Raw genomic sequence first — 19,149 nt, forward strand, 5'->3', positions numbered from 1 at the left:
CAATCTGGGTTGTTCTTGCTGATTGGTGGATAAATTCATCCAACAATAAAAAAGTGCTGTCCAGAGTACTGAACCAAAACAAAAGGTTAGATGCCTTCTTTTTCAAATAAAGATAGCAAGAGAACGGTGAAAATGTTTATATTAGGAGTAAATTAGCAAGTTGCTTAAAATTGCACGCTCTGTCTGAATCACGAAAGAATAAATTTGTGTCCCTTTAAGCATAAATCAGTGTCCCTTTAAGCACTTTCATGATCATTTAGGCTTGGTGAGCAAAACATCCATTATTTTGAAATCAATGACATTCCTACAAATATGTCAGTAACCAATCAAAAACCTGTGATGCCCATCAGGTGATTATAATGCCTGTTAGCTTAAAGGGATAGTAAACACCAAAAATGTTATTGTTTAAAAAGATAGATAATACTTTTATTTACCATTCCCCAGTTTTGCATAACCAACACTGTTATAGAAATATACTTTTTACCTCTGCAATTACCTTGTATCTAAGCTTCTGCTGACTGCCTCCTTATCTCAGATTTTTTGACAGACTGCATTTCAGGCAATTAGTGCTGACTCTTAAATAACTTCACTGCATGAGCACAATGTTATCTATATGGAACACATGAACTAACACCCTCTACCTGTGAAAAACTGTCAAATGCATTCATATAAGAGGCAGCCTTCAAGGGCTTAGAAATTACCATATGAGCCTATCTAGGTTTAGCTTTCAACTAAGAATACCAAGAGAACAAAGCAAATTTGATGATAAAAGTAAATTAGAAAGGTGTTTAAAATGGCATGCCCTATCTGAATCATAAAAGTTTAATTTGGAGTTTACTATCCCTTTTAATTAATTCTTATTGGTAGTTGATTTTGTTTTTCATGAAGATATCAATATACAAATGTATAAAAAAGCATTACTCAAGTAGTACCTGCTAAAACCAGCAGCCTTTTCAATTTTTACATTTAGTTGGCCCTTTTCAAACAAATATAGATAGCACTCGATGAGTTGTATCAGTTGCTTTTACAGAAACTGATTTCTGTTTATGATACCTTATAACCTCAGGATTTTTTTCTGGAATTAGTTTATACAGTGTATAGTTTAGTCTGATAACATATGATCTGTTAAAAGGGCATCACTCACAAGAGGCCAGCTTACATTCTTTCAGTACAAACTTGGCTTGTCCCCCAGATGTTATCTCCACAACAAAACATCAAGCTTTTGAGCTGCAAAACATCAGCAAAATATGTATTTTTACAATACCTGCTCAACCTCAACACTTAAAACCTAAGTTAAATTGAAAAAAATATATACAGTAACTGTGTGCAAAGCAACAATACAATCAGTATGGAATTATGATTGACACTGATTTTTTTTATAGGAATGGCCAGTAATTGTTAAATTATCATCAGTGTCAGGAATATGGCAACAACATCCTTTTTATACCTTGTATTAGTATTAAAGGTACATTGTAAAATATTCTCCCTTTAATGTTTTCCCAATTATACATTTTACCTGCTGAAGTGTATTATATTGTTTACAAATTATTCTTTTATCTTTGTTTTGTCATTTGAAATGGCTGATTTTGCCTGTTGAAACCACCACCTATGCTACAAATGTTAATACAGTGGTATTGGCTATAGAACATATGTGGAAATAAGAGGCAGCAGCAGAACTCATTTTCCCAGTGAGGGATGAGAGAGAGCCCAGCCCATATGAAAATGTGTTCCTGCAGCATCTTTGACAATATTTAGCTGCCTGTCTGAGTATATTTTCTCTAACCTAGGGGTGAGCTTTTGCCACAAGTTCCCTAGTAATATTGCTTCTGTTTATATCTTTAATTATGGTAACTACTATAGCCAAAATAAATTGCCAATTCCCTTTTTAGGTAAAATTGATAAAGAATTCTATGTTACATCCTCTTTTTCACATGCCTGAATGACTAAATTTCTTGAAATTTCTTGAAATTTCAAGATATGCAGATTAAAAAGTATGATTCAATATAAACATTTGAACAATAGTAGACACAGCTACAGAGCATACAGCACAAACTGTAGTTATTATAATATTATAACATTAACATGACTATAGGCTGTAATGAGTAGCTTTGGTGAAAGAAACAAGTATAATTTTATGAGCATTCACAGTAACAACTTTCTATAGAGATTGTTTGAATTTTTAAATTGACTTCAAATTTACGGCTAGATTACAAATGTTGTGGTACGGCTTTTAATGCTGAAAAAATGGCCATTCCAGCGTAATGGCCAGGAACGCATATTGCGAGTTGTGTCGGTACAGCTATACCGCAAGCATTTTAGCCTGTAACGCAACATCCATTCCGTACTAAAAAAAAATGACGTTTTTGTGTGGGATTTTCATAGCGCCGGTATTACAGTTTGTGCGTTCCGGCTAAAATGCTTGCATTACAGCATATACCAACACAATCCATACCGCCATCTTAGAGCAGTAGTTATGGATTTTGCAAAACAAAAATGTTTCACAAAACTCATAACTAAACTGTTACAAAGTACACTGACACCCATAAACTACCTATTAACCCCTTAGTGACCAGAGCACTTTTCCATTTTCTGTCCGTTTGGGACCAAGGCTATTTTTACATTTCTGCGGTGTTTGTGTTTAGCTGAAATTTTCCTCTTACTCATTTACTGTACCCACACATATTATATACCGTTTTTCTCGCCATTAAATGGACTTTCTAAAAATACCATTATTTTCATCATATCTTATAATTTACTATAAAAAAAATTATAAAATATGAGGAAAAATGGAAAAAAACACACTTTTTCTAACTTTGAACCCCAAAATCTGTTACATATCTACAACCACCAAAAAACACCCATGCTAAATTGTTTCTAAATTTTGTCCTGAGTTTAGAAATACCCAATGTTTACATCTTCTTTGCTTTTTTTGTAACTTATAGGGCCATAAATACAAGTAGCACTTTGCTATTTTCAAACCATTTTTTTTCAAAATTAACGCTAGTTACATTAGAACACTAATATCTTTCAGGAATCCCTGAATATCCATTGACATGTATATATTTTTTTTTAGAAGACATCCCAAATTATTGATCTAGGCCCATTTTGGTATATTTCATGCCACCATTTCACCGCCAAATGCGATCAAATACAAAAAATTGTTCACTTTTTCACGAATTTTTTCACAAACTTTCAGTTTCTCACTGAAATTATTTACATACTGCTTGTGCAATTATGGCATAAATGGTTGTAAATTCTTCTCTGGGATCCCCTTTGTTCAGAAATAGCAGACATATATGGCTTTGGCATTGCTTTTTGGTAATTAGAAGGCCGCTAAATGCCACTGCGCACCACACGTGTATTATGCCCAGCAGTGAAGGGGTTAATTAGGGAGCATGTAAGGAGCTTTTTGGGGGTAATTTTAGCTTTAGTGTAGTGTAGTAGACAACCCCAAGTATTGATCTAGGCCCATTTTGGTATATTTCATGCCACCATTTCACCGCCAAATGCGATCAAATTAAAAAAAACGTAAAATTTTTCATAATTTTAGGTTTCTCACTGAAATAATTTACAAACAGCTTGTACAATTATGGCACAAATGGTTGTAAATGCTTCTCTGGGATCCCCTTTGTTCAGAAATAGCAGACATATATGACTTTGGAGTTGCTTTTTGGTAATTAGAATGCTGCTAAATGGCGCTGCGCATCACACGTGTATTATGGCTAGCAGTGAAGGGGTCAATTAGGTAGCTTGTAGGGAGCTTGCAGGGTTAATTTTAGCTTTAGTGTAAAGATCAGCCTCCCACCTGAAACATCAGACCCCCTGATCCCTCCCAAACATCTCTCTTCCCTCCCCTACCCCACAAATGTCCCCGCCATCTTAAGTACTGGCAGAAACTCTGCCAGTACTAAAATAAAAGGTATATTTGGGCTTTTTTGTGCATTTTTTGTTAGCATATTTACATATGCTTCTGTGTAGGGATCCCCCTTAGCCCCCAACCTCACTGATCCCCCACTAAACAGCTCTCTAACCCTCCCCCTCTGACTTAATGTGCGCCATCTTGGGTACTGGCAGCTGTCTGCCAGTACCCAGTTTAGTGAAAAAAAGCTTTTTTTTAAATAAAATATGTCCCTTTTCTGTAGTGTAGCTTTCCCCCCCCCCAAGACCAACCCCCACCCCTTCCAGATCCCTTAGATGGTTTTTCAAAATAAAGTTTATTACATTTTTTTTTTACTTTTACTTTTTAACTTTTCTGTAGTGTAGCGGTTCCCACCCGCTCCCGCCCCGTGCACGCGCCCCCCCCCCCCCCCCCCGGGCACGCGCGCGCGCCCGGGCGCGCCCCCGACGGTCCCGATCCCGATCCCGCCCCCCGTGACGTCACGCGCAACACCGATGGCCGCCCACCCGCCTCCCAATTCGGCTCCCACCCACCAACGATACCGGCCATCGATGTCCGGTGCAGAGAGGGCCACAGAGTGGCTCTCTCTGCATCGGATGGCCATGTATGGTTATTGCAGGATGCCTCCATATCGAGGCATCACTGCAATAACCGGAAAGCAGCTGGAAGCGAGCAGGATCGCTTCCAGCTGCTTTCCACACCGAGGACGTGCAGGGTACGTCCTCAGGCATTAACTGCCTTTTTTTTGAGGACGTACCCTGCACGTCCTCGGTCATTAAGGGGTTAACCCCTAAACTGTCCCCCCCCGCATCGCAAACACTGTATTAAACTTATTAACCCCTAATCTGCCGCCCACATTGTGACTATTAAATAAACCTAATAACCCCTAATCCACCACCACCCGACATTGCCGACACTATAATATAGCTATTAGCTCCTAATCCGCCATTCACTGACTACGCCGACACTATAATAAAGTTATTAACCCCTAAACCAATGGCCTCCCACATCGCCGTCACTAAATAAACCTATTAACCCCTAAACCTACGGCCTCCCACATTGCAAAACACTAAATTAAACTATTAACCCCAAACACCCCCCTAACTTTAAATTAAAATTACAATGTAACTATAATTAAATAAATAAAAAACGGTCCTGTGAAATAAAAATAAACCTAACATTAAACTGTAAATCAAACTAGCATTACTATTCTAAAAAAAAATAAATACTGGGGGGGCGGAGCTAGCCTTTGAACAGACAGGAAGCACATCTCATGAGCTCCTGCCAAATTGATGGATTTTGAGGGTTAATACTTGGGTTACCTGGACATTTATGACCTATAACCAAGACCCTAGAGAGAAACTTCCCTTTCTAACAGTTTTGATGAGGTTGGGAACATTTCATATGCTAATCGCAGGAATCAAAGTCATTTTGGTTAACCTCGAGGTAGCAGTGATTGATGGTGCAGATATCGTCTCTACCAACGCAGCTGGGGCATATAATGGAAATACCAACATTATATATTGAAGACAGAATGGATGTAGTTCTTAGTTGGGAGGAGAACATCGCACAGCTAATACGCAGCCAGTGTGGGCAGTTTGAGAAAGACCTAATTGTGATATTGCAATCTGCATGCAGCAGTGTACTTATCAACGACGCACAGCAATGTTCTCAGAACCGGAGCCCCCTAAGAGACACTTTCAATGAAGCAAAGAGCTCTGATGGTGAGAGTTCTCGGGTGACAACAGGATTGCTGTGGAGAGGGCCCGCTACTACTGGTACATGCAACCCGGTTAAGGTTTTAAGACCCACATTCAAAGCTTACTCAGGACAGCCACACGGAATTCTAGAGGAATCATCCCAGTATGTTGACACAGACATATACAAGAGGCCTCTAGGGTTATTTGACGCAGATGAGGAACTTTCCGGATGGCAAATCCGGTATTGTATTATGCCGACCTCATCCATTTTGGCGGATGCTGCAGGTCGGGCCCTGGGAAGGCGCCCTCAGGGTAATGACAAGCGGCATCTGGTGTGTAGCAAACTGATCAGAACTGGCAGGGTAGGCTCATGAGCGACCAAAGATGATCCAGTGCTGCCGTATATCGCCTTAAATGGTTGGTTTGTGCAGAATGTGAACACGGGGACTAGAACTGTATTGGGGCCTATGGAACACTGTTTAGCCTGGCGGTCTGGAGTGGGATAAGGACGACTATTTAATGTTAAATCGTGCTGTTAACTGGATTACTGCTGCAGCTACAATATATACTAGTAGCTAATTCTTTACAATGTTTTTATGGTTTGATCCATATTGCATGTTTGGTATCATTTTATATAAGCCCGTTTTTGAAGTTATAGTCCAGTTGAAATCTACTCCCTAGTGACTTTGTGCCTTCCCCATGCCTATCATATGACTATGAGCACCGGACAATGTTTTCTTTAATTTGCTGAATGCTACTAAATATTCAATGTTTTATATTAATCATAATGGCTGTTAATGTCTAAGTCTCAGGTGCACTGAGATTACTATTACTGCTAGTAGAAAACTGGTATGGAGGGCTCCAGGCAGTCTATCATTTATTCTTTATATCTCCATTTAAATTTATAATACTACTAGGTTACTGTTTATGTTATTGTACCACTGGTACCTGCATGTTGACTGTCGGTTAAGCATCCAATGTTTTCATATATATTATTATGTACCTTGGCACTTAAAGACATATTTACCTTCTAATGATATACTGTATGCAAAGCCTTCTTGTATAGTATGAATGATTAAGTGAAGTTAAAGCATAAGCTACGCTCCAATAGTGATAAGGGCTCTTAGATCAGTCCTTTACTGATTTAGCCATATCTAGAGGTATCTTAGTTGTAAACCTGCCTTTTAGTCTTCTGGACCATCTATATTAAGGTAAATAACAACACTAAAATTATACTTATGTCTTTCTAAATAGTAATATCAATATCTATTATTCTAATGGAGGTACCTATAGTATTTATTCTATGCTTTTACATAAGGATATTGCCCAGTATATATGTCCATCTACACCTTATTTGGCTAGCCCTAGTAGACTTGACACCGTGATTTATATAACTATCATTCCGCCCCCCCTCAACTGTTCGTTTGTTTTATGAACACAGGAAAGTAGATTCCCAAAGAAACTCCCCATTTATCATCAAAATATAGCATTTTATCTATAAGAAGCAGATATTTTATATTGAGCAGTTTGGATAAGCTGAGACAATTTTACAACATTAAATCTAGATCAATGTTTCCTCAAAGGTTATATGCTGTCATCATTAGATATGATGATAACTTTATCTAGTGTATGTTATTTTCTAAGGATAGTTATTCTTCCAAATGCTCTCATTTGATCAGACCATGATATGTTTTTATGTGCTCCTTGTCTTGGAGGTATATCCGAGGAGGAGGAGTACTATGCCTTGATAATCTTAATAAAGGTCCAAAATGGGATCTTATAATATAAAAACCCTCTTGTTATTCTCTATAATAATTATATTGGAGGCCTTAAATTGGCCTCATCTCTCTTAGGGAGGTGGAAAATCGTGGATGAAAAGTTGATATTCTCTATTCCCTTCATACTTTCTTACAGGTATATTCCAGATTATCGATTGTAATTTGGTACTTCATTACTTTTACGCTTTTGTATTAAGTTAATCATATGCTACATCTTGTTGTGGCACTGGATGCCTGTTTTGTTCATGTTATGTTATACTGGATTTCCTGTATGTTATTTTATTTCATCCTCCATAAAAACCATAAAAAAAAAAAATACTACCAATTAAAAAATCCAAATTACAAATTTAAAAAAACCTAACACTACGAAAAAAATTAAAAAATCTAAAATTACAAAAAATAATAAACACTAAATTACGAAAAATAAAAAACCCTAAGCTTACAAAAAATAATAAACGAAATTATCCAAAATAAAAACAATTACACCTAATCTAATAGCACTATAAAAATAAAAAAGCCCCCCCCCCAAAAAAAATAAATAAAAACACAGTTATAATAATACACGTTTTACCTCTGAAATTAATTAATGCCCTCTAGTGATGAAACTACTGTCAAAATGCATTTATATTAGAGGCGGCCTTCAAGGTCTAAGACATTAGCATATGAACCTCCTAGGTTTAGTTTTCAACTAAGAATACCAAGAGTACAAAGCAAAATTGGTTATAAATAAAAGTAAATTGGAAAGTTGTTTAAATTTACATGCCCTATTTGAATCATAAAAGTTTTTTTGGACTTGACTGTCCCTTTAATACTTATTATAAACAGCAGAGAAAAATAATGTTTGGGATTTCCATAGGGGGCTCTAGCAACTAAGGAGTGTAAGAGGAGTCTAGTGGGTCCCCTCAATCTAAATGTTTATAATTAGTTAGTAGATTTAGTCTAGATGTCTAAAGAGAAACAACTTTCCTACTTTATGTTTGATATGTTACCACTCTGAATGCTTTTTTTTGTAGGGAAAGCTTGTACCTGTTTTTTTAACAGTGTGCATTAGCACGTTTTATTAACATTAATTGCACAGTTTGGAGTTTCCATATAGTAGCAGGAAACACAGCAAAAGGCCTGTTGTGCCTGTCTGAGTAGCTTTGCACACCGTTATGGTCTTCTCTCAGATATAAACTGTGCAGTGTTCACTACATAACACTTTGGTAAGTAGAATACATGTTATATTAAGTTTATTGGTGCAGTAGTACAACTATGCTCCAAGCAAACAAATCAACTCCAGATTCTAAACATGGTGATTTAAGACTCCTGCTAAGTGACGTAAAACCAGACAATGAGAAACTGGTATCATGTCATCAAGCCCATCCATCACATTAACACATTTTTAATTAGTGAAGTAATTACTGAGGGCTATATTACAAGTGGGGCTCTATTAAGTGCTCCCGCTGGAGAGCTAACTTCGCTAGTAATCTTTTTTGGATGTGTGGGTTAGCGTGCATATTATGAGTTGAAAATAACATTTTTGCGAGCAAGGGAAACACGATATGCGTTAACTTCAGTACTTCAGATATCGTGACCACGCTAATGCATTCCTTCTATAGACTAAAATAGAGAGCGTAGACAAAAAAACCTAACACTTATCTCTCACGGGCTAACCCGACAGGAGTTATTAATATTTCACATTCCAATGTTCTTCACGTACAGTAATGTTTTTAATGTAAATACATATTTCTCTATATACTGTATATATCTATAACTGTATATATATTCCTATAAATATATAGGTATAGATATATATTTTACATTAACATTATCATATATATATATATTTGATAAAATAATTTTGAAAAAATCTATGTGAAGAACATAGGAATGAAAAATAAGCGTAACGTGTTTCATGTATCACAATGTAGGGCTAACACGGTGTTAATTTTCTTAAGGCACATTATTGAAATATTCAATATAAAATATTAAAAAATATTAAAGATATTGTAATATATACAGTACTATGCAAAAGTCTTAGGCCACCATTAGATTTGTTGTCTAGCAAAGTTTTAATGACCATCAATATTTATTCTTTGGTTTCTTTATTAAGATACACACAGAAAATACAGGCAATATGTACACAAAATATATATATAAAAAAATCAGAACAAAATGGCTACTTCAGGCAAAGTCAGTATTTAGTGTGACATTGGCACTAAGCACATCTTTAACTCTTTTGGGGAAACTGTCCTGAAGTTTTCTAAACAACAAAATTCGTATTTTAAACATCATACAAAACAAATATTTGAACCATTCACACAAAAAATAAGCAGGGAAAATTTGTATTGTTAAGGTGCATCAAAAATCTGTAACAAAATTCTTCACCAAAAATCGTATGTTAACAAAAAAGTAAAATTTGTATGTAATTTGCACAGGAATAAATCAAATTAAATATTCACAGCGTAAATCGTAATTGTAGTACACTGGATGTGCAAAAATCACACAGAAATTTGAACTTATAAATACAAAATGCAAAGCGTAATTGTTGTTTTTTGTAAAATGGGCGGAAAAATGTCTCTCTAATCCCAACGTAATTCTATAAAGATTTTCACACTGCAGATCTCAGTTTTTTCTCGCCAACTAAATGGTGGCAAGCTTTTCTCAAAACATTACGAAGACTTATAATCCAAATAGAAAAATAAATGCATACTAAAATATAGGCGAATGTAAGATGCTCTGTGCAGAAAGCAGCAGAATGTGAGTTATATTGCAGGATTTTAATTTCAAAGTGCTCCTCCTGCTTCCTGCTAACTTCGCACTAAGGAGCGAAGTGTCCCTATCCAGCTAGCTTCATTACTTTTAATAGGAGCCATCTCGCCACTCTCAGGGACTGCCTCTATTTTACGATCATTGCACCGGGGCAGCCCTACGAGAGTCAGCAATAAAAAGTAGGTTTAAGTTGGCGAAGATTATATCATCGAGCCCTCAGAAATAATTATATATGGTCATTATACCATTGCTAAAACAACAAATCTAATGGTTTTAAAGACTTTTGCACACTACTGTATATCTGTGTTAAAAGACGTGTAAATCTGCAAGTTTACCATATTTCAGTCTGCTCTGATGCACAGCTTATTTTGTGTGGACCTCAACCTCCCAAATGTCCTATTTGTGAGGGACAACCCCAGATTCTGAGCTCTGTCCCACTCTCCAGTTGAGACAGCCATATGTTTCTTTAGGATAACATTCCTTTATTGCAGAGACAAAAGATAAAACAAACAGCTACGTTTCAGGGGGAGAGAGGGGGAGAGAGAGGGGGAGAGAGAGGGAGAGAGGGGGGGAGAGAGGGGGAGAGAGGGGGAGAGAGGGGGAGAGAGGGGGAGAGAGGGGGAGAGAGGGGGAGAGAGGGGGAGAGAGGGGGAGAGAGGGGGAGAGAGGGGAGAGAGAGAGAGAGAGAGAGAGAGAGAGAGAGAGAGAGAGAGAGAGAGAGAGAGAGAGAGAGAGAGAGAGAGAGAGAGAGAGAGAGAGAGAGAGAGAGAGAGAGAGAGAGAGAGAGAGAGAGAGAGAGAGAGAGAGAGAGAGAGAGAGAGAGAGAGAGAGAGAGAGAGAGAGAGAGAGAGAGAGAGAGAGAGAGAGAGAGAGAGAGAGAGAGAGAGAGAGAGAGAGAGAGAGAGAGAGAGAGAGAGAGAGAGAGAGAGAGAGAGAGAGAGAGAGAGAAATACAGAGAGAGAGCAAGAGAGAGAGAGCAAGAGAGAGAGAGCAAGAGAGAGCAAGAGAGAGAGAGAAAGAGAGAGAGAGAGAGAGAGAGAGAGAGAGAGAGAGAGAGAGAGAGAGAGAGAGAGATTTTTCTTTTCAAGGTTCTTAACCCTTTATAATTATGTTCACCAAACATTTGTTTATACTTAAACCGTGCACAAAAAGACGTGTAAATCTGCAAGTTTACCATATTTCAGTCTGATGCACACCTTATTTTGTGTGGACCTCAACCTCGCAAATGTCCTATTTGTGAGGGACAACCCCAGATTCTGAGCTCTGTCCCACTCTCCAGTTGAGACAGCCATATAACCTAATTTGCAGGATTTACCTTAGTCCCATCCCCAGACACTCCCATGATAACCCCCAATTTCCAACAGTGCTGGGAAACCTTCTTTGCTATATATATATATTTATATTATATTATAGATTATATAGAAAGACTAACAGATATAGATTGTTTACACCCCATGAAAGGTTATTAAACACAGAGTCTGAGGATTGGCAATCCTTTTCCATGCCTGCACAAGGAAGATCATTATTGAAGCTGTCTCCTGTGTTGCATATATTAAAGCTTATACAGAAATGACAAAAACTTACAAAAATAAATGTTAACCTTCAACTTTCATGATTCAGACCATTTCAAACAACTTTCCATTGTACTTCTATTATCACATTTTCTTCATTTTATTGTTATGCTTTGTTGAAGAGCAGGAAGGTAAACTAAGGAGTGTGCACACGTTAAGCACAATATGGCAGCAGTTTGCAAGAATGTTATATATTAGCAAGAGCACTAGATGGCAGCACTATTTCCTGTCATGCTGTGCTCTAGACATGTGCACGCTACCTACCTATCTAGATATCTCTTCGACAAAGAACAAGAGAACAAAGCAAATGTGATAATAGAAGAAACTTTTTTTAAATTGTATTCTCTATCTATATCATGAAAGAAAAAATGTAGGTTTCCTTTAAGCATAATGCATAACGTAATCGCTCTATATTCCTTAATTATAGTAGGACCTTTATTAAAGGGGCATTCAACACAAAATGTAATTCCTCATGAAACGTTTAATAAAGCATAATTAAAAAAACTTTGCAATGCTATTTATTATTTATTTTACCTGCTTTTCCTGTAATTGAACTCTGAACTTTGGAGTGTTCCACTTCCACACACCCCCACACTTGAAACTATTACATGCTGTTCAGTGATTGGTTGATATGTGCAGTAGCTTCTTTTTGTTGGCCATAGCATATGAAGTAAAATAAACAAAACTCAAGAGGCTTTTTGGCAGATATGTCCTGGGCCAACAAAATGACAGCTTTATCTACTTTTATAAAACATTTATTTTTGTGTGCAGATCTTTTGCAATGCAGTGGATACTTTCTGATGCATAAATTTAAAGAAAATTAAAAAACAAATGGACTTTAATGTCCCTTTAATCAAGAAATGAGGAGCCCATATTAATTAAAGAGACCTAATGTTCTGTCTCAAAGCCTTTAGTCTTGTCTCGTATCCAATTCCCATTTTTATATTTCAGATACAAAAGGTAATTCCAAAGCACCAGCCTTACTGCTCCTAAGCAGACACTTACATGCAGTGAACAAGTGCATTGAGCACGAAACATGTCGGCTCAGGAGCACGGCTTCACCTTCTATGCTAAGTATCGAAGCAAAATTTATGACTGATCACCATACGTTTTTAATGAATTGGAATAAAAGTTTTGGATTTTGACAACTAAGGCTGGTGCTTTGGACTTACCTTTTGTATTTTTGTATCACTTTGGACGCCCTGGATGAATGCGCTACCATTAAGCACAGCTTGCCGGCGTCTGACGTCATACCACACTCTCCTGTGTGCCGTTAAATGTGTGTATAGGGGAAGAGAGAGTGCACTGCTCACAAACCTGTTTGTTTATATTTCAGATAGCTATATATTTATATATTAATAACTGTACAGCACTTTTGGGGTATAGCTTCAGAGCACTCCACATTTTCTGTGCTAGGTTAAGTGCTGCTACAATAAAATCTTCCAGCAGTTGTGGTCTTAAGCTAAATGTAAGCAGCTATTTTTAAGGAAAGGAATAAAGGAAAAAATGTATCCCTCAGATGCATCTACTTAAATGAGATATAAATAATATGATTTGTTATGCAGTTTGGATCTCTACGGTTCCTCACACACAATTGCCATTTAAGGTACTTAAGGGCTACTTTTCCCGTAACACTGTGGAATGGTTAGGATATAATTTACTGAGCAGAATGCTTTGTGTAAAAAGAAACATTAAAATCCTTGTAATGTCCACAGCTGTCTTTAAATTACAAGCTGCTATAATTTACAAGTGATCACATGGTATCAGTGGGAATGATCTGTTTCATATTTTGCTAGAATTGCAAACAGCAGGCTTATATTATAAAACTAGACAGAAGAGCTCAGTAGGACCAACCTGGTACAAAAACAAAAAAAAAAATATATACAGGGGGCTGACTTCAGAACTCTAATTCTGCAACATTCTACACAGTGATTGCTTGATTAGTTTAGGAGCTCAGTTGTATTTATCCCTAATTGGCCACAGCAGAGGAGATAAAATGATAATAATTTTCCCTTTAAGTGTAAGAATTTAATGGGGCCATGACAGTCACCCAACAAAGGCAGGGCCAACTTATTCATTGGACACCATAAGCACAGTGTCTAGGGCACTGAATAATTTTATGTGGCAGGCATCAGTAATATGAACGTAATGTCTGTATTACCTGGGCACTGCACTGCAACACTGGTCTACTGTGTTAAACCATACAGTACTTGCACAGCAGGGGCATAAGTTCCCAGTGGAGATGCTGACTTATTTTCTTAGAATGTCTGGTCCTGCCTCTGACAGTGCTTTGCTCTTAATGGTTAGAGATGTGACATCATTCAAATAAAACTTTATAAACTGGCATTATGAAGGTCAAAAAGGTAGTCATGGTTCAATTTCATTGCAAATTAGCTGCTGACAAAAGAAATTTTGTTATTTTTTTTTAAATATTTCTTGAATAAATTTGTTTCCTTTTATCACAAGGTAAAAATTTGTAATAAAGCAATGCACCTTTTTTTAAGACATCACAGCTTTACAGACTGGGAAAGGCTCGGGGGCGTGGTTGAAAAATCCCTGAGAGCCAGTCACCAATCAGTGCGCTATAGTTTTGCAGCTCTGCTCCATATTTAACTGTTCTCTTCAATTGGCAGTGCACTTTACTCTGGGTGCACTGTGTTAAAGAAAACTTACACAGTGCAGCCAGAGCAAAGCTCTGTTTGAAGAGAACTATATAATGTGAGCAGTGCCGCAACGTGTAAGTTCTAACAGTTCCTGCATGTGTCCCATTCTTTCTGCAGACATGCTGCATTTTCTTTGATGACATCTCAGATCACAGCATGTTCTGTCTTAGGGTATGTGACTAGGGTTGCCACATCTGCAATGTTTTTCTGGACACTTATGAGTTACACATGCTGCAGGGTGTGCAGAGAGGAACATGAATATTGCTGTCCAGGAACACTATTTGTGTGATGTTCCTACCTGCACACCCTTCAGCATGTATAATTCATAAGTGTCTTGGGAAAACATGGCTGACGTGGCAACAGTATATGTGTCAGGGTTAGCCTTTAATTCTGCAGTGTGTTTTTTCAGTTCTAAAAATTTGTAAATCCACAGTTTACACAATGCATAACTAGTTTATGGGGAAAAAAAAAACTCTTAAAGGGACATAAACCCCAAAAGTTTTCTCATGAGTCGGATAAATAAACAATAAAAAAAAAAATCTTATTTACTTATATTATCACATTTTCTTTGTTTTCTTGTTATCCTTTGTTGAAAAGCAGGAAGGTAAGTTCAGGAGTGTGCACGTGCCTGCAGCTCTAGATTGCCGCACTATTTCCTGTCATGTAGTGCTTCAGACAGTGCATACTACCTATCTAGATATCTCTTCAATAAAGCATAACTTGAGAAATTGCGCGCAAGTAGGGTTTTTCCACTTTTTTTGCTCCATCGTCTTCTGTGGCAGAATAGGTTATCGCTCATGCAATAGTCTAAGTTCGGCTTTATGCTCATCGGGTTAGCGCAAGAGCAAATACAGTCTACTTTCATCTTGTTATACGAGTGCTGCCCAACGTGCAAAAAGATTGCTTCTAGCGCAGTTAACGATCGAGCGGTAGCGTTACATAATAAATACCAAAGTTTGTTTATAAATCTTCTAAGCCGGAAATTCCATTAAAACCAAAATCCATATAAATGTAGGGGGGAAAAGCCATTTGCAATGAAAATTATTAGAGCACACATGCAGATCTTTTTCAGGAAATGCTGCTTGCTTTTGTTTTTCAGGCTTTATAAACAGCATTTAATAAGCCCCTAATTGAGGTGTCGATCACAATGCTTTAGAAAAATGTATCTAAGGACTTATCTACCAAAATCTCCATAGAATTTATTTGTGTTTTTATGTTGAAAATCATTAGATATGGGATTTTTCTAAAGTATTGTGATCGACCCCTGTGTTTTTTTTAACAATAGATAACTCTATAGGCTCCATTTATTAAGCAGCGGATGTTGCTTTGGAGCCCCATTGTTTTAGGCTCGCCTGAAACGGAAGTTAAGAAGCAGAAGTCATAAAACCACTGCCCCTTAACTTGCCCGCCACCGATCAGGATGATTGGCTACCAGTGTGCAGGGGGCGGCATTGCACAATCATTTCATATATATTTACTGGGAACACACAGTTCCTATTGACTGCAATGTAAAGGCACTTTCAGTGCCGTTATATTTTAACACCCCACTCCCACTAACTTTAACCCCAAAATACTGCCTAGTGCAGTAAGTTTATTAAAAAATAAAGATGCTGCCAACCAAGTGGATAAAATGACTGCTCAGTTGTGAGAGATATACATGATGGGATCAAACGTGGGCCCAGAGGCGTAACTAGAAACCACAGGGCCCAAGTGCAAGAATCTAAGAAGGGCCCCCCCCCACCCCCCAAAAAAAGTGAATTTGATACATATCTTTTTTTAAAAAAAAAAACATTTAACACAGAAAAAAATGTGAATCAGATTACGTCTGCAAAAGGAGGTACCCTGTGCCCACAGTCTGTGAGATGGTCTGACCCCCTATTACTGTTTATAGTGACACTGCTTAACCCACCAGTACTGTATATAGTGAGTCAGTGACACAGGCTGTAATCTGTCGGTGAGATGGCTGGCCTGACCCTACCCGCCCAGTACTTTATAAAGTGACCACAGTAGTCTGTGATATGGTCCAACCCGCCCCATACTGTATATAGTGGTACTGTATAGTGACACTGTTTACCCCCTCCCCCCATGCTGTAGTAACAAGGTCTGTAATACACACATATACATGCATAAATACACACACAGTCACATACATACATACATACACTAATACACACACATAAACACCAGTGAGTAAAACAGAAAGACTAACCCCTATAGTCAGAGACACTAGTGAAGCATCATGTCACACTCACATGATATCAGTGCAGGCAGTGGCAGATCAACATTTTTTTATTAAAAAAAATTGCGACCTCTGCACCCACTGTAGTTTCGCCCCTGCGTGGGCCTGAGGTTGAGCTTTTGTGGGGATATTGTGTGACCCCAACTACCATCCATGCACAGACACCTTTAGGTTATCCAGTATTTTTAAAGAGCACAGCTGAGAACCCTTAATTAGCGCAGACTCTGGGATCTGCTGCACTTATCCTCCTATTAGTGCAGCACTGGACTTTGTGAAGAAGGGTCAGATTAGAAACAAAGTAATATTTATATTTGTTTTAACGAAAATGAATGTAAATGTTTAGTATTGATTAAATGAATGCCGACAAATGCAGAAAGTGTTATGAACAACTAATTTTTCAGAATATTCGTTATGAATGATTCGTTCTAAATGAATTATTTACTGATGCACATCTCTATTTAAAAGTGCATGTCAATAGCAGGACAGTCAGTTCCTGGGGTAAATAAAAAATAAATGGTTTCATAAAAACAACATTTATGTAGGGACTATTAGAGTTTTCAAATGCAAGATGTTTGTTGTTCTACAAGGATCTCAATGCAGAAAGCTTTAGCATACATTTTAACCTCTCTTTACCTTCTGCAGTTTTTTTAAACCTTTCTTCTACCACCTCTTTTTACCTTTCCTCAACTTCCTCTATCTTCAACTTGTTTTTTTTTTCCATCTTCTTAAAGCTTACCTTCTCTTATCTTTTCCCTTTTTGTCCTATGTTTTAACTTTTCTATTTTGCTCTATATATTTTTCCCTTCTATGCTAAATTATTCTCTCCTCTTGGCAATTTCTTTTTTATATTGTATCCCTTTCTGCACTTAAAATCCCTTTATAAATTTCCCTTTGATTCCATCCAATATTTTCTTGACACATATTTGACACATACTTACTTAAGAGTTTAATAGCCAATGCAATATCTCAGAACCCCATCACCATGGGGATCCATACCAGCACCTAGGTTGCATGCCGTTCTAACAGCGCTGGGCTTTAACGCCATTAGGATAGCATGAAACATCCTACCTTATATGGGTACTGTAGCCACCTCCTTTTAGGTAATAAAAAATAGAACTGGGGTCCATGCCTAGTAATGTAGACAGTCCCCCTGATCCGATCCCAGCCTTGAAATACCACGATCGCATCCACGATCGTGTGATTTCATTTTTCACACAAGTGTTTACATCAGAACTTCATTACAATCTAAGGACTTGCCCCCAGCATACCCATTGTTATCCTGAATTAATGTTTGTCGTCAAATTCATTCCACCATTTCCTCAATCTAAGGTCTCTTTTATTTATTCTAGGGGAAAAGGGAAGAAAAAATAACAAGAAAGATGAGCAAGGAAAGAAGGAAAAGAACAAAAATCGAAACAAGAACACAGAGGATGCTGGAAACAAGAAAAGAAAAGGCCAACCGCGAGTGACCTCAATGCCCTTTACTCCTTCTGTCCCGGCACAGTAGATGCCATTATAGGGTCCAGCCACGACAAGTGATTAATGCTGCTATGTATCTAAAATGCTTTCTTGAACTGGAGCACTGCTACACCTACACGATCGGCGAATGCAAAACTCTTACGGTTAAGAAGTTGAAGGCAATAGATTTGAGTTTTTTTTGCTCATGGACTTCCAATGAGAAGACATCAAGAGAAAGATTTACTCTATGGACAATATAGAGAAAGCTTGATATTCCAGTGGAATATGGACATCTTTAGAGGTTAAGTAGAGAAAATATCGACTTTGGCAAAAGTTACAGAGTCTGGAAATGGTTTCAAGAACCCCTGACAAACCGTGGGTTTCTGTATCGCCTAGAAATATCCCCACTGTCTCACCTTCCTTTAAGTCTGTGTTTTACAATGTCTGACTTAATCTTTGGAGAGTATATGTTACAATTGTGTGAAATGATGTTGGTAACTATCATGAAACATCTTCAAAATTTCATTTCAATATTAAAAAAGTAAGTTTTAAAGGAGGGTGTATCAGAAAGTTGTGTATGACTGAATACATAGTCCAGCGAAAATGAACTAAAAGAATGTTTTATTTTCAAACACATTTGTAAGTGTTTTATTGTCATTAAATGACTGTAATTAAAAATAAAACAAATTGTTTGTACCGCTTATGACAGTGCAACAAAAACAAAATCTTAAAAATTCGCTAAAATTCAAGTTTGTTTATTTCAAATAGTGCACAAAGTTGGTTGGACAGTGTAAAGCTTTACAGTTGGATACAGGTAGTAAAGTCCAAATTAAACTTTCATGATTCAGATAGGGCATTTCCTTTTAAACAACTTTTTAAATTACATTTATCATAAAATTTGCTTTGCTCTCTTGTTATTCTTAGTTGAAAACTAAACCTAGGTAGGCTCATATGCTAATTTCTAAGCCCTTGAATGACACCTCTTATCTGAATGAATTTGACAGTTTTTCACAGCTAGAGGGTGTTAGTTCATGTGTTTCATATAGATAACATTATGCTCACGCAAGTGAAATTATTTAAGAGTCAGT

The 19,149-nt window shown here is 37.3% G+C and overlaps 1 protein-coding gene across 1 annotated transcript in view; it reads left to right on the top strand.

Moving 5' to 3' along the window:
* The window catches only part of RSPO1 (R-spondin 1), a 280,731-nt gene extending 261,934 nt beyond the window's left edge, over positions 1–18,797 (top strand). The window contains exon 6 of the mRNA XM_053707146.1: positions 17,953–18,797. Within this exon, the coding sequence (XP_053563121.1) occupies positions 17,953–18,110 (158 nt within the window). The 3' untranslated portion in view covers positions 18,111–18,797. The remainder of the gene's footprint in view (positions 1–17,952) is intronic.
* The last annotated feature ends 352 nt before the right edge of the window (positions 18,798–19,149 follow it).

Source organism: Bombina bombina, chromosome 3 (assembly GCF_027579735.1).
Source record: "Bombina bombina isolate aBomBom1 chromosome 3, aBomBom1.pri, whole genome shotgun sequence".
NCBI lineage: Eukaryota > Metazoa > Chordata > Amphibia > Anura > Bombinatoridae > Bombina > Bombina bombina.